The sequence below is a fragment of the Psittacula echo genome (genome assembly GCF_963264785.1).
Source record: "Psittacula echo genome assembly, chromosome: 2".
Classification (NCBI taxonomy): domain Eukaryota; kingdom Metazoa; phylum Chordata; class Aves; order Psittaciformes; family Psittacidae; genus Psittacula; species Psittacula echo.
In genome coordinates, this window is record NC_137737.1 from 95,779,442 (window position 1) to 95,803,767 (window position 24,326).

At 37.5% G+C, this 24,326-nt stretch overlaps 1 protein-coding gene across 1 annotated transcript in view; it reads left to right on the forward strand.

Annotated features, from left to right (window-relative positions):
• The window catches only part of GABBR2 (gamma-aminobutyric acid type B receptor subunit 2), a gene marked incomplete at both ends in the record, with an annotated part of 455,829 nt that overhangs the window by 210,001 nt on the left and 221,502 nt on the right, over positions 1–24,326 (forward strand). Inside the window, 4 exons of the mRNA XM_080610768.1 lie at positions 439–540; positions 7,547–7,612; positions 16,090–16,281; positions 17,403–17,639. Of these exons, the coding sequence (XP_080466894.1) occupies positions 439–540; positions 7,547–7,612; positions 16,090–16,281; positions 17,403–17,639 (597 nt within the window). The remainder of the gene's footprint in view (positions 1–438; positions 541–7,546; positions 7,613–16,089; positions 16,282–17,402; positions 17,640–24,326) is intronic.

The following is a 24,326-nucleotide window of genomic DNA, read 5'->3' on the forward strand; positions in this document are numbered from 1 at the left end:
CAAGTTCTGCTGATTCATGCTAGGACCAGCTGACAGTGTTTTCAAATCAGTACTCAGCACTAAGTATATGCAACACCTTCCTTGATGAGTTTTTTCCCTTTATAGAGTCTCAAACATCACTTTGGCTACAAGAAAGCTATTGGTCTTAACAGCACTGGAAATACACAAGAATTGTCCATTCCAGTGATACAAAGAGAGACCTTGCTGTGAAGTTTTCATGACAAAAAATAAAGCTTTTTACATAGTACATCCATTGACAGCTGATCACAGTCATAGAAGAATAGTGCCTTGATCATTTAAGGTGAAATGGAAAAAAGACGTATGCTTATACCACTGTTGAGGTCATTTCTTGTTTGTTAAAGTGATAAATATAGTCCACCTGCTTCCTCCTCACTGAGTCTCAGTTCACTAGTTTGCCTTTTTCTCAACTTCTGACAGGTGAGGAATGATCTGACTGGTGTCCTGTACGGTGAAGACATTGAGATTTCGGATACTGAGAGTTTCTCCAATGATCCTTGCACAAGTGTAAAGAAGCTTAAGGTATGTGTTTCTGTTTGACGAATAAAGAGAAAGTGATGATTATATCAATGCATTTGATTTTTTTTTTTTTTATCTATGAAGAATGCTAATAAAACAAAATTTGTTTAAGAACGATATACTGCTACATTCCATTGCATAATAAGGTCAACAAATGGCCTTTTGAGAGCCTAGTCCTGTTTAAATCAATGAATATCTATGCATATAGCAAATATTTTTATAGTTCCTGATAGGGACACTAAGTAGAGAAAGTTGTTGCTTGCTTAATGATTGTACCTATTGCACCAGTCTTAGTGATATACATGTAAAAGCTCTTGAAGCTTGGAACCAGAACACTTTTAAAGCAAACTATCACATAGCAAAAACATTGAGAATCTTTCCATTAACTTCATTACACATTTTAGATCGAATTCCTTGCTTATATCGTCTGCATTATTTCATATGAATCATAACAGAAAAAAAAAATAAGTTTGATAGCAGAACAATCTACCTTCCTTTTCTTATTATAATGATCTATTAGGTTCCTGGCATCTCATAAAATTAAAACTACATTTTAGCATTACCAAGCAGTGTAACCAACAATAAACTAAACATAGGAGATATGAATCTTAAACTACTTATAAACATGAAGAAATGAAGAAGCACTTGGATTCTAGCCTTCCTGTATGTCAACAACACACTTTTATAGGGAAGATGAGAAGATTCTAACAAGCAATGTATTAAAGTTATCTCTTGATTTCTTCTTCAAACCAAATTACTACAACAATAAATAAGCAACTATCAAGACAACAGTTTATTCTTGATAGGAATATAAGGTTACTAATCCTTAGGTACACATCAGGCACAACTTAGCTGTCCAATTCTAAAAATGTTCGTTCCTTTTTTAAAGATGTAAACCTAATATAGTAAACTGGTATCTGCTTATTGTACTTGTGATTCACATGGACATAAAATATCTTTTATTTTTGTAACACACTTTGATGAAATTACTGCTTATGCATTGCAAAATAGAAATATCTGGCATGCACAGGCAACTTCAATGAGCAGTGACACTTCTGCTTCCAATATTCTTATATCTTGCCCATAAAACAAAAAAAAAAAGCAATATATGAATTCCAATTCAATGAAACAGTTTCCATCTGATTTCCCCAATACAATAGGTGTTTTGGATACTGATCAAACTTGATCTCTCATTCTAACAATCAAGTTAATTAAATTTTAAAATTTTGGGCAATGAACATGTTTGAATGTGGACTCAGCCTAAGTGGGTGGCATGCACACTAACAGACATCAGCAAGTTTTACCAGCACGTTATGATAGGGGAGCTGATATCCTCTAGTTCACCTTCACCATCAGTGATTCCATAGCTGATGTCAGAGGCTCATCTGTAGTTCTTCAGATGGACATCCAGGCATTCACAAGGCAGAACATGTGGATATCTGTATTGACAAAGTTACCCAGCATTAAGTAGATTTATTGATAACATCTTGGCTGTCAGATACATGGTAGAGAATAAGACAGAGCATCTGAGCTCTTCAATTTAGATATTTCATAAAGAGCCTGCCAAGACATTGACTTTTCTTGGCAAATGAGATATTGTAGCAATCCTTCTCTGGAAAGCTGTGTAGCACAACATTGTGGTGTTATTCATTAGAAATGAGACAGATTAAAATCCAATCACAGAAGGGAAGCTCTGCAGGCCAGCAAAAAAAAAAAAAAAAAAAAAAGAAAACCACCCAAACTGCCTATTCTTGCATAATGTGCATCACTCAAAAACTCTGAAAAGGCTAAAGAATGCCTCATATCTGAGGCAGTTGGAAATGGCGGTGGAGGAGACAAGTTGTTCTTCATCCCTCAGTGGAACATCTTAGATGTCTTGATCCTCACTGTTTTCAGGATTTATACTACTCAGCTGTCAGTAATACCAAAGGCACTTTGGTGAGTGAATAATATCCTCACCTACATGAAAGAACGAAGGGAGCAAGAGATTCATTCATTTTTGAGATTCTGCTATAGTCTTCGTTTATAAAATATGTTTTTATGGAGAGTCTGCCACAACTGTGGGTAAATGAAAGGTAACTGTTCTTCATTCTCTTGTTTGAACTTTAGTCCGTGTGGGAACATATGTATTGCTTACTGAGGGGCAAATCTTAAATGCTGATATTGTTACTCTGATCTCTGAGACGAGTAAATATGACAGCTCATCATCTGGCAAATGGTCTAAACATTGGTCTTTTTACATAAGTGTGGTTTTGGGAGTTGCATTCCCTCTAGAATGTTTTTAATCATCTCATAGATCACCTGCCTAGTTTCAAATGTCTCCTGTCAAATACGCTTTAGCTCCATGCAAGCAATTTACAACTCTGAGAAACCAAGAGTACTTGGCACTTGCTGGAGTCCAGTAGGTGACTTCTTTGATCCTTATAAGAGAGTTACACTGTGTTAACTTGCATCAGTCCTATGAAGGCTGATGTAAAGGAATAGCATAGCCTTGCAAGGAAATCATAGTGACTGATAGTCAGTTAACAGTGTGACTGAAGGGGGCAAAAATCATGGTTCAGTAAATGTCTGATTTATCTCTTTGCATGAGACTATAAAGTGGACATATTATCCTGTTCTGCAAGCGCTGACATATATCCAGCTCTGGTAAACTTCCGTACAGATTTCTTTATCCATCTAGATAAAATCTCTTCTAGGGATTTGAGCTATGTCCAGTTGCCTGAATTTGGATCTTCAGTGTCTCTTGTGCAGGATGGAGCCAGCAGACCCAAGCCTGGCATCAAATGAATCTAGGCTTATCTATCACTTCATATATATTTCTTCAGGAACAAATTTGAAAAAATGTGGAAAGGCGTGCAAAAAGCAGAGTTGAAGAGAAAGAGGCTTACTGATGAGTGTGTCATTGCACAGAGGAAGAACATGTATTTTGATCTTGTTCAGTCAGTTTGTGGTGGGATATCATCCAAATCTTGTAGTGAACGCAGACATCTTAATGTCCTCCTTACTGTACTGAGTACTTCAAAACCATTAATTTATTGATTAACATGGAAACTCATTAAGTTTAGGCAAAGAAAACCCAAATATTTGGATATTACATTTTGGCTTGATCACACATCCCACGGATGACACAATATCATGGATCATCAAGTTCTAGAGCCATAGCTGATATTTGCATTTGGATTGTAAAACTTTCTAGTTGAGCATCAGGGATACTTGAGAACTTGTTTCAGAACTGGTTCACACACTTTGCAGATTTTCTGCTCTGGCATTTGAAGCTCAGCCCACACTGAAAATGGAGGTTCCTGCCTGACAGAAAATCCATCTTCCCTGAAATCCTTAGCTGGATATTGAGATGGTGAGTTATTCAGAACTAGGATTTGCTGACAAGTGGACAAATCAGCAAATATACCCATTTGCTTGGGTGCCTGAATAAGAGCACAGTATGTTTGTGGTCAATGGCTCAATGTCCAGTTGGAGACAAGTAATGAGTGGTGTCCCTCAGGGATCGGTGTTGGGACCGGTCTTGTTCAACATCTCTGTCGGTGACATGGACAGTGGGATTGAGTGCGCCCTCAGCAAGTTTGCCGATGACACCAAGCTGTGTTTCGGTTGATACGCCGGAGGGAAGGAATGCCATCCAGAGGGACCACAACACGCTTGTGAGGTGGGCTGATGCCAACCTTATGAAGTTTAAGCATGCCAAGTGCAGGGTCCTACACCTGGGTTGGAGCAATCCAAGGCACAGCTACAGGTTGGGCAGAGAAGAGATTCAGAGCAGCCCTGCAGAGAAGGACTTGGAGGTGTTGGTTGATGAAAAAATGAACATGAGCCGGCTTCAGTGTGCACTCACAGCCCAGAAAGCCAACCACATCTTGGGCTGCATCAAGAGGAGTGTGACCAGCAGGTCGAAGGAGGTGATCCTGCCCCTCTACTCTGCTCTCGTGGGACCTCACTTGGAGTATTGTGTGCAGTTCTGGTGTCCTCAACATAAAAAGGACATGGAACTGTTGGAACAAGTCCAGAGGAGGGCCACGAGGATGATCAGGGGACTGGAGCACCTCCCGTATGGAGACAGGCTGAGAAAGTTGGGGCTGTTCAGCCTGGAGAAGAGAAGGCTGTGTGGAGACCTCATAGCAGCCTTCCAGTATCTGAAGGGGCCCTAAAAGGATGCTGGGGAGGGACTCTTCATCAGGGACTGTAGTGACAGGAGAAGGGGTAACGGGTTAAAACTTAAACAGAGGAAGTTTAGATTGGATCTAAGGAAGAAATTCTTTACTGAGAGGGTGGTGAGGCACTGGAATGGGTTGCCCAGGGAAGTTGTGAATGCTCCATCCTTGGCGGTGTTCAAGGCCAGGTTGGATGAGGCTTTGGGTGGCATGGTTTAGTGTGGGATGTCTCTGCCCATGGCAGGGGGGATTGGAACTAGATGATCTCAAGGTCCTTTCCAACCCTAACTATTCTATGATTCTATGATTCTATGTTGGGAAATAGGATTGACTGACACTATTAAAATGGATGGTCTGTTATGCCTTGTGTGAAAAACATTTTCAAGAAGAGTTTTTTGTGTGCCTGTTTGCATGAATGCAATGAATCCTTGCATGAATTCTAAAGGAATTTAGAGCCACATACTTGTGGCTGAACATGCAAAATTTGTGTCTGAGTGCTATTGCCAAACTAATTGCACAATGATATTGCTTTGAGACAATCTTTGCAGACAGTAAGGCTGTTGAAATGTCATAGGATATTTCTGAGAAAAAAAAAAATGGAGTGAACTATAAAGTTCTTGTACTGCTTTACAGTAACAGAACAGTCACTATGGGAATTGCACTGTGATTTATGTAATAATCAGGTGGAAACAATGTCTTAAGGCATGGAACAGCACAGGCATTGTGATTTCAGTATGGAGGCTGTTGAACAGCCAGTGGGCAGTGTTGCTGAACACGCACTATAGGGCTCTTCACTAACACCCTGCCTACAGTCTCCAGCACTCATAAACTATGAGGCTGCACATCTTCTTATTTTCTAAAATTGGTCCTCATCATGTTATAAAATGAAAAGTAATTTATTCAATTGTAATAATTAGGTGCTGTGTCTGTTACTTTTTAACCAGACTTTCCTACTCTTTTTTTCAAATATTGCATCTGCATTTTTATGTTCAGAGAGGTCAAGAGATTCAGAGTTGAGTTCCAAAAGTGACCAAAATTAAGTTTTAAATGTGAAAAATAGAAATAATTGATGAGGTATTTCTTGCTAAATAATTCCTAAATCTTTTTATCATCCTTACAAAAACTGTAATACTATTGCGCAGTTTCATAGAATCATAGACTGGTTTGGGTTGGAAGGGACTTTAAAGACCATCCAGTTCCAAACCCCCTGCCACAGACAGGGACAACTTCCACTAGACCAGGTTGCTCAAAGCCCCATCCAGCCTGGCCTTGAACACTGCCAGGGATGAGGCAGACACAGCTTCTCTGGGCAACCTGTGCCAGTGCCTCACCACCCTCACAGTAAAGAAATTCTTCCTCATACTTCATCTAAATCTACCCTCTTAGAGCTTAAAGCCATTCTGCCTTGTCCTATCACTACCTGGCCTTGTGAAAAGTCCTTCTCCAGCTTTCTTATAGTCCTCCTTTAGGTACTGGAAGGCTGCTCTAAGTTCTCCCTGAACCTTCTCCAGGCTGCACAACCTCAACTCTCTCAACCCGTCTTCATAGGAGAGGTGCTCCAGCCCTCTGATCATCCTCGTGGCCTCCTCTAGAGAGACAAACTTGTGTAATTTGTTTAGTTTCTTGTGACCTTGTTCAATTTGTTAGAAAGAATCTAAGCAGTTTATGTAAGATTTACATTACTCTATAAATCTGTGGCTAAATATAAAAATAAAGAAAAGGAAGCAAAACATATTATGTTCTTTTCAACTTTAACCGTGCTAAAGATGATACTAATATCATGCATTTAATTGCAAAACAATTCTGGTATCTTTTTGCAATGTCCATCATACTATTTTCTGCTGAACAGGAGAAAAAAAAAAAAAAAACAAAACCATTGAAATTATCTAAACTGAAATTATTTGATAAATTGATTTAATTAAAAGTGAAATGTTTTCAACACCGAAATTCACGCTGAATCATATGTTTCCTTTTCCTTGGAGAGGGAAAGAGCTATTAGTAATTCTAAATAGTGTTTCATTAAAGAAATGAAAACAGATTTGCTCAACCTTCATCTGAGAACTCAGCTTTTGTGTGAAATAAAAGGTAATATTAAGTCATAAAATGCTATCTGTTCTGTGTTTTATAGATGTTAGCAGCAATTTTTCACATGAGAAAAAGGCTAGCCCAGCTCTTGAAGTAATATTTTTCTGTATATACTCCTGAATTTAGGAATATTTTCTAAATATGTTTCTCATTATGAAAGTAAAATGTTCTCTTTTGACTTCAGTCATAGATTCTTAAAGTATGATATTTTTTTTTAATCTGTGGAGGTGGGAAGGAGGAGGAGAGAAAGGATTGACAATGTGTTATAGTGACTGTAGAGAAGATGCAGTATGATTAAAACATTTAAAATTACTAAAGCAGGTGTAATATCAAGGCATTTTATCTCAAATCTCCCTTTTCACAACTTTACATCAGTAGTTCATGTAAGCAATAAAAAGCATATATTTTCAGATCGTTTTAATATGCAAAGTTTTAAAAGAAATCAGAAAAAAATTAAAAGTGATCATATGAATATTTGGTACTTTAGTGTTATTAATTAATAATATTTGACAAGTTAAACATAGGAGTTTTATTCTCATTAGTGCTATTGCTTAATGCTTTTCTTCAAACACCTCAGATGCTGTCTTGAAGCATTTTAAGTTCTTGAACTTGTAGAAAATGGAATAGTTCTGAACAAATTTTGCTGTCTGCAGCTGTATTTTGTGCAAATTCTCTGCACAATTTGAATGGCCAACTGAAGTGGTTTCTAGAAAGTCTGTGACTGTATTTAACTGCCACGTATTTTATTCAATTTGCAGGGTAATGATGTTCGAATAATCCTTGGCCAGTTTGATGAGGAAATGGCTGTGAAAGTTTTCTGCTGTGTAAGTAAATATATTTCATTTCATTTCATATCAGAATAAAGAATATGTTACGTTTGAATAAAAAAAAATAATTTGAGCATAAAAATATCTTCATGTGGTTCAGCTCAGTCAAGGTTTATATTCTAAAAACAGGTTACATATGCTTAGCTCCATTTCTCTTTCAATAAAATACTTTGTACTTGACTTCAACGTAATTTAGGTGTTGACTGCATGGTTAGCAGCTTCTTACTTTTTTCTAGTAGTGGAATTAAATGCCAAATAAATCTTGAGCATTTCTGTTCATATCAGATCCAGGGAAACATTTGTATAGTAGCAGCAGATACAGATAACTGTAAGATTTGAATCATGTCCAAGACTTGTGTTCTGGTGGTGATGTCAGCATGTGTGTGATTTTTGCATGTTTTGCTTTAAGAGAACAAGAAATTCAAGTAGTTCCTATAAATGCTAACTAAGCAACCCTAATAATTTCTTCTACTCAAAATATTGCTAGTTGTCCAGTTGTAATTCACTTCTGACTGCTGTATGTTTTACATGAAAGTGAATATTAGTTTATAAAAAATAAAGTGTTTTGAATTAAAAGAAATATAGTAAGACCAGCATACATAATCCTCTCCATTTGTTTATGTGTGTGAATATGGTGCAAAAACACACAATGTGATACCCATTGAAAGAATCAAGTCTAAAATATGGATCTGTATTTATAACTGCTAAAAAAAAAAAAAAAAAAAAAAAAACCAAAACAAAAGGCAGATTTTAGTGGCTTAAATTTTTTATTGGTATTGAATTCTTAGTCTAAATAACCTTATTAATCCTGTATGAGCAGAACACAATATAATGGAAAAGCAATATTGATTTCAGAGGGTGTTTTGTAGTGTTCACTTAGAGAGACAGTTGCGTATCCAAGCAAAGAAAAGTAAGGCAGACGTTCAAAATCTGAGTGCTACATGTATATCAGACACATGTTGGCTCATACTCAGCAGCTGTCCCAGTTGCTGGCAAAATTTGGAAAGAAGGTTGTTGTCCTGGGTTCAGGAGTAGCAGTCATTTTTTTCTCCTTCTTAGTAGCTGGTGCAGTGCTGTGTTTTTGACTTTCAGCCTGGGAACAGTGCTGATAACACTGATGTTCTTAGTTGCTTCTCAGTAATGTTTAGTCTAACCAAGGACTTTCTGAGTCTCATGCTCTGCCAGGGAGAAGGGGAAGCTGGAAGGAAGCAGAGACAAGACACGTGACCCAAACTAGCCAAAGAGCTATTCCATACCACAGCACATCATGCCCAGTATATAAACTGGGGGCAGTTATCCAGCAGGGCTAGATCACTGCTCGGGTCGGGCTGGGTATCGATTGGTGAGTGGTGAGCAGTTGTATTCTCTTCCCTCGCTATTTCCCTTATCATCATTATTATTATTGGTGGTAGCAATAGTGATTTGTGTTATAACTTAGTTACTGGACTGTTCTTATCTCAGCCCGTGGGAGTTACATTCTTCTGATTCTCCTCCTCATCCCTTTGGGAGCGGAGAGAGGAACGGGGAGGGGAGTGAGCTAACGGCTGTGTGGTTCTGGATTGCCGGCTGGGCTGAAACCACAACAGTTATAGAGTATATTTGGAAGAAACAAAACCTGTTTGTGTCCAAAAGGAAATGGACTGTATTATTTTCTTTTTAATTCTTCTCGTCTCCAATATGTCTTTGTATATAGATCTTTCTGCTCTGGCATTTAAACTAGATTGACAGAGATAATCTTCCATTTTCCATTCCTGGAAGGAAGAATAGTCTTTCCACAGCCCAGCTCTTGTGGTGGGGCTGCATTTCCCCAGTTGAGTGGTCCTAGTCAGACTCAATGTTAGACAAGAGATTGGCTTCATTTATGCCACTGCCCTTAGTATCTAGTTGCCTTCCTCTACAATTCTTTTCCAAGTCTGTGTGCATGTGAGGCCAGTGAAGAAATCCTAGAATTCCTTTGAAGAGAAGAGTGTTCTTTTCCCTGCACCTCCTTAAAGTGGGGGGTGTCTCTTTCATACAAATACCTGCTACATCTTTTAGGGGCAACACTTTGCTAGTAGCATGGGAAGTGTGTGTAAGTCAGAACAGTTTAAAGAATGATGGCTGCTCCTAAAATACATTAGTGTCAAAAATAATAAGGCATATTTTTCTGGAACTTGGAGAAATTTGAGCGATCACTTATTTCAGTTTGTATTAATGTATTTATATAGAGTTTCAGCAGAAGACTGCAGGAGAAGGCTGTTCAAAGTAGGTCATTTATATATTAATGCACTGCAATATGTCAGTAAGCTTGTTATTAGTCATAAAATGTATTGTTGGCTCATACATTTCTACAGCTATGTGCCCCAAAGAGCAGAATAGTTTAGATATGTTAAGTTCTTTAACCCTCTTCCCCAGGAGTATCTTTAGAGAGGTCACACTTTTGGGTCCTTATTATATTTTGGAAGGTGGCTGATGTCAGCCAGAGAAAAACTTCGAGTCTGTTAAAGGAAAGCGCTATTGTACTAGTGTGAGAATTTGTTTTGTTTGGTTGTTTGGGTTTTTTTTTTTTTTTTTTTTGATTGTGGTTATAACTGCAATAGTATTTGCTAATGGTCTGTGTAGGTGGGAAAATCTTTAAAGTCTGTCTCAGTTTTCTGTCTGGATTCAACAATCATATGCTGTGAGTTTTCCTCAGGACATCCATTGGAGTTCATAGAATCATAGAATCATTTAGGTTGGAAAAGTCCTGTAAGATCATTGAGGCCAACCATTAATATAGCTCTGCTAATTCCACCATGTCCCAAAGTGCCACATCTACATGACTTTTAAATACCTCTAGGGATGGTGACTCAACTGCTTTCCTGGGCAGCTATAATGCTTGAGAACCCTTTCACTGAAGAGATTTTTCCTAATATCCAACCTAAACCTCACCTGGCAACACTTGAGGCCATTTCTTCTTGTCCTATCACTTGTTACTTGGAAGAAGAGACCAACCCCCACCTCACTACAACCTCCTTTCAGGTATCTTTAGAGAGTGATAAGGTCTCCACTGAGTCTCCTCTCCAGGCTAAACAATCCCAGTTCCCTCAGCTGCTCCTCTTAACACTTGTACTCTAGACCCTTCATCAGCTTCGTTGCTCTTCTTTGCACACAATATGCTCATTCTCATTTTGCCTGGCTGTTCCCTTCCCCACCCCTCTGAATACACACACATGCAAAAGATGGTGAGCACATAATTCAAACATAAATGGACTAAAATATAGTCTGATTCAGTGGCAAAATTTAAAAACATGACAGGATTAATTGAAGCCGAAGTGAATATTTGCAGGTGTTTCTTATGATGATTTACCCTGGATTTGGAGAAGGCTGAGGTTCTTACTGACTTCTTTGACTCAGTCTTCACTGGCAAATGCTCTGACCACACCACCCAAGTCCCGGAAGGCAGATGCAGGGACTGTGAGAATGAAGACCTTAGGTCCAGTGTAAGAGAGGATCTGGTTCAAGACCATCTTAAGAATTTGAACGTGCACAGGTCCATGGGACCTGATGAAATCCATCTGCGGGTCCTGAAGGAGCTGGTGAATGAAGTTGCTAAGCCACTGTTCATCATATTTGAAAAATCATGGCAGTCAGGTGAAGTTCCTGATGACTGGAAAAAGGGAAATATAACCCCCATTTTCAAGAAGGGGAAAATGGATGACCCGGGGAATTACAGACCAGTCAGTCTCACCTCTGTGCCTGGCAAAATCTTGGAGCAGATTCTCCTGGAAGGCATGCTAAGGCACATGAAAAACAAGGAGGTGGTTGGTGACAGCCAGCATGGCTTCACTAAGGGGAAATCCTGCCTGACCAATTTGGTGTCCTTCTATGATGGGCTATGGAACTGGTGGACAGATGGACAGCAGTAGAGTTGATGTCATCTACCTGGACTTGTGCAAAGCGTTCGACACTGCCCTGCATGACATCCTTGTCTCTAAATTGGAGAGACATCAATCTGATAGGTGGACCACTCGGTGGATAAAGAACTGGCTGGATGGCCACACGCAAAGAGTTGTGGTCAATGGCTCAATATTCACCTGGAAACCAGTAATGAGTAGTGTCCCTCAGGGATCGGTGTTGGGACCGATCTTGCTCACCGTCTTTGTCAGTGACATGGACAGTGGGATTGAGTGCGCCCTCAGCAAGTTTGCTGATGACACCAAGCTGTGTTTCGGTTGACACACTGGAAGGAAGGAATGCCATCCAGAGGGACCTTGACACGCTTGTGAGGTCGCTGATGCCAACCTTATGAAGTTTAACCATGCCAAGTGCAAGGTCCTACATCTGGGTTGAAGCAATCCCAGGCACAGCTACAGGTTGGGCAGAGAAGAGATTCAGAGCAGCCCTGCAGAGAAGGACTTGGGGGTGTTGGTCAATGAGAAACTTAACATGAGCCGGCTTCAGTGTGCTCTCGCAGCCCAGAAAGCCAACTGTATCCTGGGCTGCATCAAAAGGAGCATGACCAGCAGGTCGAAGGAGGTGATCCTGCCCCTCTACTCTGCTCTTGTGAGACCTCACTTGGCGTCTTGTGTGCAGTTCTGGTGTCTCCAACATAAAAAGGACATGGAACTGTTGGAACAAGTCCAGAGGAGGGTCACGAGGATGATCAGGGGAGTGGAGCACCTCCCGTATGAAGACAGGCTGAGGAAGCTCTTCAGCCTGGAGAAAAGAAGGCTGCATGGAGACCTCATAGCAGCCTTTTAGTATCTGAAGGGGGCCTATGAGGATGCTGGGGATGGACTATTCACTAGGGACTGTAGTGATAGGACAAGGGGTAACAGATTAAATCTTAAACAGGGAAAGTTTAGATTGGAAATAAGGAAGAAGTTCTTTACTGTGAGGGTGGTGTGGCAATGGAATGGGTTGCCCAGGGAAGTTGTGAATGCTCCATCCCTGGTGGTGTTCAAGGCCAAGCTGGACAGAGCCTTGGATGACATGGTTTAGTGTGAGGTGTCCCTGCTGATGGCAGGGGGGTTGGAACTAGATGATCTTAAGGTCCTTTCCAACTCTAATTCTTCCATGATTCTATGATTTAGATAAGTTTAGCTATTCATTTACCACTAGTGTCATAAACGGTTAGCAATTTTAATTCTATGGTAAATCTTGGCTTTCTAAAATTTTTTTCGTCTCAGTGGGATGGATGTGATGTTTTTCATGGAATGGAAATTAAGGTATTTTGCTCAAAACTTAATACTTCAACAATCAAAATGGTCAACTGTGTTGTATAGACATACTTTCTTTTCTGTTTGAAATTGGATTTGCATGACTTTGCATCTTCCCAATGAAATCTTCAATTCTGCAGAAAATTTATTTTTAAAAAATTGTTAGCAGGAATTTTTCCAACAGCTGATTTTCAAGCCATAAAGATATTGCAGTACAGCCATGAGCACATCAAAACTGATGCCTGGCTGATACGGTTATCTGTCTGAAGACAATTAAAGAAGATTACTATTATCCATAGGTCACTGCATGAGCTTCAGGTGGTTATTTTAGTAAACATTTAGTAATAACTAAAGCCAGACTTAATCAGCATTGTTGATACAACAGAGCTGGTGTCTGCTCTCCTTGATCTGATAGAGTTTTATTCCTGAGTTTGGGAGTTAAAGGCACTATGGATTTTTAATGAGAAACAGATGGACATTCATTGCAATTTAGAACTCTATGGGCTTTCTCTAAAGGGTGGCATATAGAATGTGTCCATGCTGGCATGATGGAAACTCAATAAGAGTAAGATTTTGCAGGCCCATTTACACTAACTCCAGTAATTTTTTACTACACATAGAACGATCTCGCACAGAAATTTCTTTGTTGTAAATAAGCATCTTTTTATGGATTCAAACATGAATGAAAACTTAAAAAAACAAAACCAAACAAAAAAACTTCAGTCTCACAAGGGAAAAAAATGTCCAGGACCATTTCCTGGCTGCTTGGTAGCAGCTCAGTGTTTTGCAGCCTAGATAGGGCATGTGGGAAAGATTAGGGAAGATATGTGATTACTTTATGCTCTTCTAATGGCACACAGCACTTGTAAACCTTCTTTGCCCTGCTCTTGTGTGCCAGTAAATCTTCCCCTTAGAAAGTAAAACCTGTAAGAAGCGGTCTGTGTGCATTCAAACATTTCGTGAAAGATCTGCATATCTTTAAAGCATCAAAATCATCTCTGTTTAGGAGAATCAACAGGAAGGAGTAGTGGCAAAAAAAAACAACATTGCTTTGAAATGAATCCTCTGGGACCCAGACGCTGAAATGCCTGGACACTAGCAACTGTCCCTACAAAATGAGTGCATGCTCATGGTGCTCAGCTTTGGAGGAGCTAATTTTGGTCATTTTGTCTTTCCCAGGCTACCCTTCAAGCCCTATCATTCCGGCAGATGAAGAGCTGCAAGCTCTTACAGCATTTGTTGTTGGCTTTTGTCTGTTTTGTGTTTATTTTTTTGTTTCTTTGGGTTTTGTTTTTGGCACATTCTTGCAGGAATGTGAAAGCTTGAGTGCAACTTTATTGGGAGTGACCCCTTGTTTCCAGGGTGGAATTTCCAGTTATTTTGAAACTCAGTTTTTATGCTGTATCCCAGGACATTTGCAGGATAGTTCACAGCCAATATTTTCTTGCAACACATGATTCGATACTTTTATCTGTATAGAGCAAGGTAAGCTACAGAAGATTGCCCTTCTCTGTAAGCACTTTTCTGTGTCAATTTGTGTCCTCAGTGATTTTAAAACTGTCAAATAAAAGACACCATATTACTGAAAGCTCTTGATTGACCTAATTGTGTAATGGAAACTCTTTTAGAATCAGGAAGTATTGCAGGATGGGATTGCAGTTTTCCTCACAGCTGGACCTGGGAGGCAGCGTCACCATAGCTGTAGCAGAAGTGGAGATGGGCAGGAGGGCAAAAGCAGAGGTGATTCTGGAAGGGTAAAATGAATGAGCTAGAGAAAGACAAATAATTTATGTGGAACATGGAATAAGTAGGATGTGAGATGCAAGACACTGAGTTTCAGACAGAAGCACTTTCAAGTGGCATTGTATGAAAATACAAGAAATTAGATTTTGACTGAACAAAAGCTCCTGCAACCAGAGGCCAAACAGAACTGCTTTGTACACAATACGTTTATGAACTGAGTTAGCACCATTATAATAGCCTTCACAGACTTAAATCACAATTTTAATTTGGATATTAACATATTCAGGAGGCTTTTTTTGTATTTTTTGCTATTCATCTTTATATATCTGATAGGCTTTTGCTGTGTTTTTTGGGATACTTTTCAAAATGATTATGTTCTGAATGACTAATATGTCCTGTTTGCATTCTCATCATTTCCTCCTTCTGTAACATTTTCTGTGAAGATGTAGCAGTTTTCCAGCTAAGATCTCTAAGGGTGCACCATGTATTTCTAAAAATTGGAATTTTTATTGTATGCCTTGTATCTCCAGTATTGCTTCTATTAGGAGCCAAAGAAGCATGAAACCTGCTGTTTTGAAATGGAGTCTGACTGAAATGTCAAAAGAGAAATATCTAGTTAAAAGACAGTGAGAGAAACATCTGAGAGAAAATTTGCTATTTTTATCCTAGAACACTCTTCACAATGGAATAGAATATCTATTGTGAATATATAAGCTTTTAAGCACAAAAACATACGTGCCTGAGTAATAAAGTATTTGTTACCTTTGATATGTATCTGCTATGTATTGAAAGGAGATAACCATCATCTCAGTATCTTGGAGTACAGTGGGCTGTATTCAGTATCCAAACAATAAAGAATTTCACCTGAAGAAATTTCTTGCTGAAAAGAAGTTGGAGATTTGCTTGCTTTATCAATTTACTACTGATTCATGCTCCCCAGGAGAAACTGCTTACTCAAATCTGTGTGGTCTCTGTTTTAGCACAGTCACATAATTCGTATTTGCAACATTATAGAATCATAGAATAGTTAGGGTTGGAAAGGACCTTGAGATCATCTAGTTCCAACCCCCCTTATAATTTGGTGGTGTCTAATATAAAAGTTTTCTTGTTTTTATGTGGTCTTCAGTATGATATTAGGATGATAATAACTTAAACATGGCAGCATGATGGTCTTACGACTCGCACAATAGTTGTCTTATGGAGAATTTTATATGCAAATGCTATGCTTTCTGCTAATGTTCTTCTTTATCTCCCCCAGTTTTAGAATCCAGAATTTTATTTTTCTTTTTTTGAATAAATGGTCTATTGAAAGCAAAACAAGTTTTAGTAAATTCTTTTCTCATAACCTGAATTTTAAAGAAAGGAATCTTCAACAAAGTAGTCTTCATTATTAGCAAGTAATTATCCTAAACTGTTCAAAATATTTTTGTAACCTTTAATTATGCCATAATTTCATTAATAATGGAAAAAAATGAACAGAAAACAGTCACTTTTATGTTCAGTACGTCTATTGCAGCGTCTATTAGCTTTTCTATTTTCCTTTCTTCGTAGGCTTATGAAGAAGAAATGTATGGCAGCAAATATCAGTGGATAATTCCAGGGTGGTATGAAAATCTTTGGTGGGAATCCTGGATTAATTCCTCACAGTGTCTCAGCAAAAATCTTCTTGCAGCCATGGAAGGTTATATTGGAGTGGACTTTGAGCCTCTCAGCTCAAAAATGTTGAAGACCATATCAGGAAGGGTTTGTATTTTTCCTTCATCTATTTTATTATAACTGCTAGTTGTCTCACCAGTGTCTTGACACAGCAAAGCACTGAGGAAGGAAGTGAAGCTAAAGGGTTCTTCTACAAAGAGATCTGGCAGTCATCATGGTCAGTCTTATCTTTCCACTGTTTTTCAAATTTTAAACATTTAGAAGTTAATTTGAATTCTCTATAGGGTAAGGAAGCAGTAAAGTCCCTTGCCTCACATCTGTCTTCTTCCCACTGTATGAACATTACAGTTAAATGTACAGTAAACCTTGAATTATTGTCTGCAGTAGTATGCACTGTGTCATGTCAGATTCAATAGTTCAACACAGAAACAGAAAACTTTCATATTTAAACCTAATCCAGTAAACGGCTAATTTCAGTGGTGATTTGTGCCTCTCAGAACTAGGGAGTGAGGGCACTTGTTTTTTACTTGTTGGTAAATATGCGGTATTTCCATGAGGAACATAACATTTTGTCACAGAACAAATGCAAACTCTGGCCAATGAATAAACATGCCTGATTTTGCTGCTTTTAATCTTTTTTTTCATCTGCCTTTCATGCCTTGCTGAGTGAGCATGAAAGGCAACTTTATAAAAAGGCTACTCATCATAAGATAGAACACCATAAAAAAAGCATAGTAAACTTGTAAAACATAAACAAATTGCCACTCACATAGTTTCATATTAGGCAAATAGTTGCTCAAATAAAGTCTGTTTCATTTCCTTTAAAGTGTAATCAGATCACTAATTTGCAAGGATACAGGTTAATTCTGTTCTAGTATTATGGCTTACCAGTGTGCTGGTAGCTGGGTTGAACTGAAGCCTTTTGTCCAAAAGCAAAGCAAGTTGTCCTTCATAAAAAGAAGCACAACAACTGCATTTCGGTCTCTCTATCTTCTAGACCTCCCTCCCAGTCTCACCATCAGTCTTGTAAGTTAGGCAGAACATGGTTTTGGAATTTTAGTTTCTTTCTTAATTTTTGTTTTTGTGGCCATTTCTGTGTTAGTCATGCATGTCTCTGAATTGGAGGGTGCAGTTTGAGGTGTATGTTTGGATGCAACTCTGTAAAATGTTAAATATTGAAGTAAAACTGAAGTTTTTCTCCTCTGCAGACTCCACAGCAATATGAAAAGGAATACAATGCTAAGCGTGGTGATGGTCAATCCAGCAAATTCCATGGGTATGCCTATGATGGAATATGGGTGATTGCCAAGACCCTGCAGCGGGCAATGAAGTATCTGAATGCCACCAATAAACATCAAAAAATTGAAGATTTTAACTACACAAATCACAAACTTGGAAAAATTTTTCTGGATGCTATGAATGAAACCAACTTCTTTGGAGTAACGGTAAGTCCTGAACAGATACCTGTGGGGTGGAGGAGGCTTGTGATTTTATATCAGCATCTGAAACAAGCATTAAATTTTAAATGCTTTTAAAAAAGAGAAACACAGTTGCATATTTCTTGTCTCTTCAGAGCTTCCATAGTTCAACTTTATCTTGGAAATTATTGTTATTGCCTTGAGACTCTTGCTCATTACCTGTCTTCTGATTTTTATCAGATTTTTAAGCATGAATGTCATCTGAATTAACAACTCAGAGTGGTCTCAAGGGAATCGCAGATATTGCAAGCAGCAGTGACCTTTTAGGTGATTTTTTTTTATAGTAGTTGAGGAGTAGCTGGAATGTGACCTGAAAATCATAGTTAGAAAATCTCCTATCAGTTACCCTCAAAACAGATTTTGAAGTAGCAGAACTAAGGTTGTCATACATATCTCAAATTGGTTCAAGGAGGAAATGCCTACGTGTAGACATCAACAATGTGTGCAGGCTCAACTTTTTGATATCTTTCTTAATTGCTGAAGACTTCTTCATGTCTTGTTTCACAGTGCAATTGAAACTAATTTAGAATTTGCAAGTAAAAAAGAAACCACATGGCAAGAGAGTACTAGAATCTAGTTACCTGTAGAGTATGCATTTTGTTTCCTTTTTACACTGAATTTGACTGAAGGTTTCAGTAAAAGAATCTGGAGAATCTGGTATCCCACTACATCCATAGCAGGACTGGTAAAACAATAGCAGCTATGAGGTTAAAATTGGATATTGTTATGTAGTTCCATTTTTTTTTTCTTTCCCCATCTTAGCCTTTTTGCCTGCTGTTTAGTCTTGACAGCCACTTATATTAAAATTTATAGGTTTCATTAGCACTGCTTAATTGCCCTTCACTGCTCCTCCCTCAAAAAAAAATCAAAAAACTTAACCGAAACCTAAGATGAAGAAGGTTCTTATATATTAGTTTCATCCCTTTAGGGAGGGAATGAATCAAAGTTCCACCAGCCGTGTTTATTTACTTTATTCCCTCAGTTATAATGTTTTAGAAAGAAATTACCGCACAATTATTCACTGCATTTAGTGTTTGTCCGAGGCATTTTCTAAAACGTTTCTCTTTAATGTTGTCACCAATCATCGCGACAGTGCACAGCCCATACCTGGTATTTGCAAGGATCATGCTTCTGGTTCCTGTAATATATTCACAAAATGCATTTTAATCAGAAAGATATGAAAAGAAGAAAATCTGTAGCACCTACATTTTCTTAGGGTATAATTAGAAAAAACAATACCCAAAGTTCCAGATAGTGTGAAGAAGAGTTCTTAACAGAGAGATACTAAATATTTTGTATTGATGTATTCAGAAAATTGAAGGAACAGATTGTTTCTTACCAGAAATATTTTTAAACCTTTTATTCTTCAGTCTAATTAAAATTTAAATTTAATTTAAGTCTAATTTAAAACTTCCACTGGAACATAAGTTAGGGCTTAGAGTACAAAATATCTTTTCTTTTTTTTCCCAGAAAAAGGATTTTAGTGCAAAATTTCTTTAAAAAAGAATTCTTAAGAGGAAAAGGGCTTTCCTTTATTCTAGGGTATCTATGCCAAAGACAAAATGAGTTTCTGGAAAAAAGAAGAAATAAAAGGAAGAACTAAATCTTAGCAATAGTCAAAAACTCATCTAATGATATAATAAACTATGTTGTTAATTATTAGGCAAGAGGAGAAGATAGACAAGAATCCATAGACTAGAATCTAAATATTTAAAATCTGTTAAGAAGAGGCATCTTTTATTATGCTTTTTGTGAATATGATATCAGAAACACTGTCATGTGGTAAATAATAAATCCCTTTACTCAATTTTCATTTTCTTTGCAATTATTTATAGCAAGCCACAAAAAAAAAAAAAAAAAATATAATTACTATTGAGTAGTGGATTTTGTGGAATTTTGAGAAGACTTGTTGAGAGTGAAGTGCGTCCGTTCCTGATTACGCAGAATGTCATTCTTTCAGTTTTCTATTCTTTATTTTGATTTTTTTTTTTTTTTCCCCTAGGACACAACACTTAGAAAACAGTTTAGGTTAGTAAAAAGAAGACTTGACAGGGCTAATCCAGTTTTATACATCAGAAACTCAGTACATAGGTGTTGCTTATTCTAATGCTGCTGTGAGAAATCTACTGGAAAGAAAATTATAGCTATTCCTTAAGCATTCCTGAAGGTTCTGCTAATTTCCTAGATTTTTTTTTTTCTATTAGCAGAACGGTTTCTTCTGTTATTTTTCCTTCATGCTTATCTGACTTACAGTCATACAGATTATCATACAATTTTCTCATATATTTTGAATATAAAGCAAGGAAACATATAATTGGTGTTTTATCAGAAAACAGTAATATAGTTATCTGCTATACTTTTTAAAAAGTAAAATGGATACTGTTTCAAGAAAGGACTTTGAGATCAAAAATTCAGTGTGAAGTAACAAAAGACCTGCAGGGATGTTCCTAGAGTTTTGTTAATCACTGTTCTGATTTTGCAGTCAGATTCCTTCATATTGACTGCTTTCAAATTGAGTAAGGTATTGTATGATTAGAAAGATTCATCTGCAATGACCAGTTTTCAGGACAGGAGTTCTTTTGATTTGGCTTTCATGGTTTTCATTTTTCTAATTCCTTGCTTATAAGAGCACTTACTATTTAATGGGAAAGTTATTGAAATAAACAAAAAAAACCCCCCAAACTCTTCAAGGATTCTGAACAATTTTTTTTCACTTCTCTTAATCCAGATAAAGCCAGTTTTGTAAACTGAATGCAATCTGCTACTCTAGTGGTTTGCAATCTGCCAGATTCCTATTTCCTTGCTAAATATATCCCTCTTCTCAAGTAGTACACATTCTTTCTGATAACCTGTGTCAGAAAATGAAAGATAAGAAGTGCTCACACAATTTATTTTGACAGTTTAGGTGTCTGAGGAGTCCACTTATGTAGTTGGTAGAGCCACTGGAGATAATTTAGAGTTGGAGAATCTACTGAGGTCTCTGTTGGAGTGTTACTACTTTGAATCAGTAGAGAGTGATAAAGTGACTGGAAACAATATATATATATGAGATGTCTATATATCTGCATTTAAATTATACAGTAGTTTGTAACATGCTACCTGTAGCATATCCATCATATACGTGAAAAGAAATTAAATTTATTTTGTAATAAAAAAAAAAAGTTTATTTTGTGTAATACTACCATAGAACAACTTTGTAGACTTTATTATTAGTGAAGAATTAATGTTGTCTTCTCAGGATACTGAGTCATACTTAGCGCATACTGAATCAAAACACATCTAGAGAATAGAAACGTTTCGGTTCAGCATTCTTTTTCTATTTTTTCAGTCTTTGTAAAGACTATGGATGGTTACATAGTACCTTACAACTACAACAATATTTATATTTGTTAGCAAAAAACATTGATTACAACTGGAAAGATCATATTAAATACCGCATTTGTTCTCATATGGTAAAAGTTTGTATTGTTTCCATGGGGTAGCCAAGTGGTAGGAAAAATACGAGTGTTGGACATAATTTTCAATTTATTTTTTATGCAGAGCATGAAATGATTTTTAAAAAAGTTTTCCTCTCATTTTCTAATCACTTCACCTTTGTCACTGATGGAATGTCATGAATGTTACCATTCTCCCTGGTTTATGCCTGAAGTCCTGTAGCTGTTGCTATAGGGTATTCTACTTGAGTTTATTTCTCTTATCTATGATTATAAATCAGGCTTCAGAGTTGTTAATTTATTTCTCATTCTTATGGCCTTCTATTATTTGTGTGCTGTGGGAAAAAAAAAAAAGAAAAAATACAGTGGAGGAGAGAGAAAATTAAACAGTGTTGTCTTTCCTTTTATGTCAACCAGAGACTCAAGCACTGTAGGCTAAAATTGCATCACAATACCTCCTGCACAATTGGAACCACAGCCATGAAATAACTTTCAAGTGTGTCCCTGGCATCCTGCATTTGAGTGGATCCAGTCATGTTTCATGTTTATTGATATGAAGTTGATTTCATATTTTGATGCTGATTATTTTTAAATATTGATTTTAGCGGCTTGACTCTACTTTCCAGGCTTCAGTAGCCACTGTGCTGTACAGGAATCTCAGAATATAGGATGAATTATCATCAGAATAGGAATAGGAGAAAATATTTACTTAATGTTATCCATCCTGGAAAAACAACAAACCCTAAGACTGTTAAGTTCAGTAATACATCAGTCTTTGGCAGAAAATCAGGTGGAATAGTCCAAGACTTTAGCAGAGTGAATTTATTATTAATATGGGGGACTAGCAAACATTTCTGTGGTGGCATTGATCAGTCTAGTTAATTTGCAATGAACAGTTCTAAATTAACTCTCAAGAGCTATATATATATAGAGTCAAATTTTCTTATTTTGCATTGCTGATTGATAGCAAAAGTATTGGGGGGAGGGCAGAAATTTTAAATCAAGTATCTTCTTGTTAATATAGAATACTGCTTTAATATTACATTTCATACTTTAAAAGTAAATAAAGGGGAAGATGTGCAGGTTTAGTGTGCAGTGAAATACCTAATACTGTAAAGATAACTTTTCCTGAGAAATGCTTCTGAACGTTCCATCAAATTTGACTTGATCTTAATTTTGAGCATTTGAAAATTTGCATTTGCCCATTATCCATAATTAGGTGATATGAGTAAGTTCAGTAAGTAACAAAATCCATAGTCAGGAAACTATATATATGTATATATATATGCAGACACACGTGTGTGTTTACAATTCCATGCGCCTGTTGGCAGATCTGTTTCCGCACTTGACCCCATGGATTATGAATGTGAACTACTCTGAACTCGATGCTTTGTGTTTCCTTTTGATTTTTCAGAACTTGCTTCCTGTTACAGGGTTTCTTATTTAGCACAAGAAAAAAAAAAATACTTTGGGTCTTGCTGTGTGCAAGACCCCCTGCATATCTTTTTGTTTTTCCTGAACCTTAAATCTCAGCTTCCGCCAGTGGAGATAAACATGGTGAATCTCCCACTTTCTTACTCCCTCCTGATTTCCAGTGCGTTATCCACTCAGATCAGCAACTGAGAGCTTTAGAGAGGGTTGGTAAAGTAATTTGCTCTCTATATGGCCAGTTCTCTTAGGAGACTCCTCAAAATAGAGAGCTGCTAAAGTAAGCCATCAGCAAGTTTGCACAGGGTCATAAACAATGTTTGCTCATTAGGAAAATTCAGTGCAAATGTTTTCATCTGCCAACAATGTAAAACTGCATGCAGAAGGAAATCCTAACTTTTTAAAGTGAGAACTGAGATTAACTGTGACATTTCAAGATTAGCCCTCCAGCTAATCAGCAGTTGATGATTTAATAGATATAGTAGGTGGCAAATAAAAAAGGATTTAGTTTGAAGTTGTAGAACACTTATTACTCCATCTGTCATTCTAATAGGTCAATATTTGATGAAAATAAATGAACAACATAGATACAGAAAAGCATCTGGCTAACATCTCTTAGCTTTCTCTGCTCTATATTTAATTTTGTCTGTACCTAGACAGTGTTTAACATACTACATAATACACCCTAGAAGTTGCTTTGTTGCTATCCCTACAAATAATAAAGAAACAAAGCTGTAGTGAAGGTGATTGCATTGCCTAAGCGGTGGTGCAGGTTTCTGCTTCGCAGCATAGTTCTTCAAGGTTCTAAAGAAACAACGCACATGTCAGTAGTTCCACCACTCTTGTTTTTTTTCTGAAGTGTGATTCGTTTTGTAGCTGTCTGCTTCTACTGCACCTTTGGTTTATCTTGTTTGTTGTGTTGTGCATTTGTTTTTGTTTTGGTTTGGTTTGTTTGTTGTTTGGGGTTTTTTTTTGGGGGGTGGGAGTGCTGGTTTTTGGTTTTTGGGTTGATTCTTATTCTGGTTTTGTTTTCTGTGTTCTTTGAATTTGACTGATGACAGACTAAAGAAAAAACATTTACTAAATTTGGAAGTTCTGTCCTGCTCTAGACTAGCAGATAAACTGGAAAAGAATACCAGTGGTTCTGAAGAGAGTTTTCAAGACAGTTTTTTCCTGTGCCAGTTGGTTTTGTCTGAGGCTGCTATAGAGGGCCATTTGACAAAAAATACTGGAAGAGGGAACAGCCTATACATGCTGGACTAGCAACATAGGAACTAAGGCTCCTGGTATCTCTTGCATAAGCAGGAAATTGTTTCCCTTGATGGTCAGATGGCTTTTTGTGTTCTGTTTAGACAGAAGTACTAGGTAGGTAAGGTGCTCTTTGTCACCCCTCCAGCATGTAGTTGAAAAAGCAGGAAAAATGTCATGTACCCTATTTCATTGTAGTAAACCCCTGTGCCTCACTTCAGCAAGTTCTTTTTGACATAATGTTGTTCATGTGCCTACTGAAAAAAGGTGATAGGATAAAAATCTAAAAGACACTTATGCAGAAGTGACCCTCTTGCAGTAAGTGTTCCAATGAAATATCATCTCTGAAAAACAATAGAAAACCTGGAGTATCTCCATCCACTTATACCAAGGCTTCAAACCATGTCAAGTACCTTACGATCAAAGGCAGATGGTGCGTCAGTGTGGGTCTCTGATGATGAGGCCATATCAGCAAGAGAATTTGCACAGCATGTCTCTCCTCTTCATATACAAGCCTGTGGAAAAGTGTTCAGGATTTTCAATA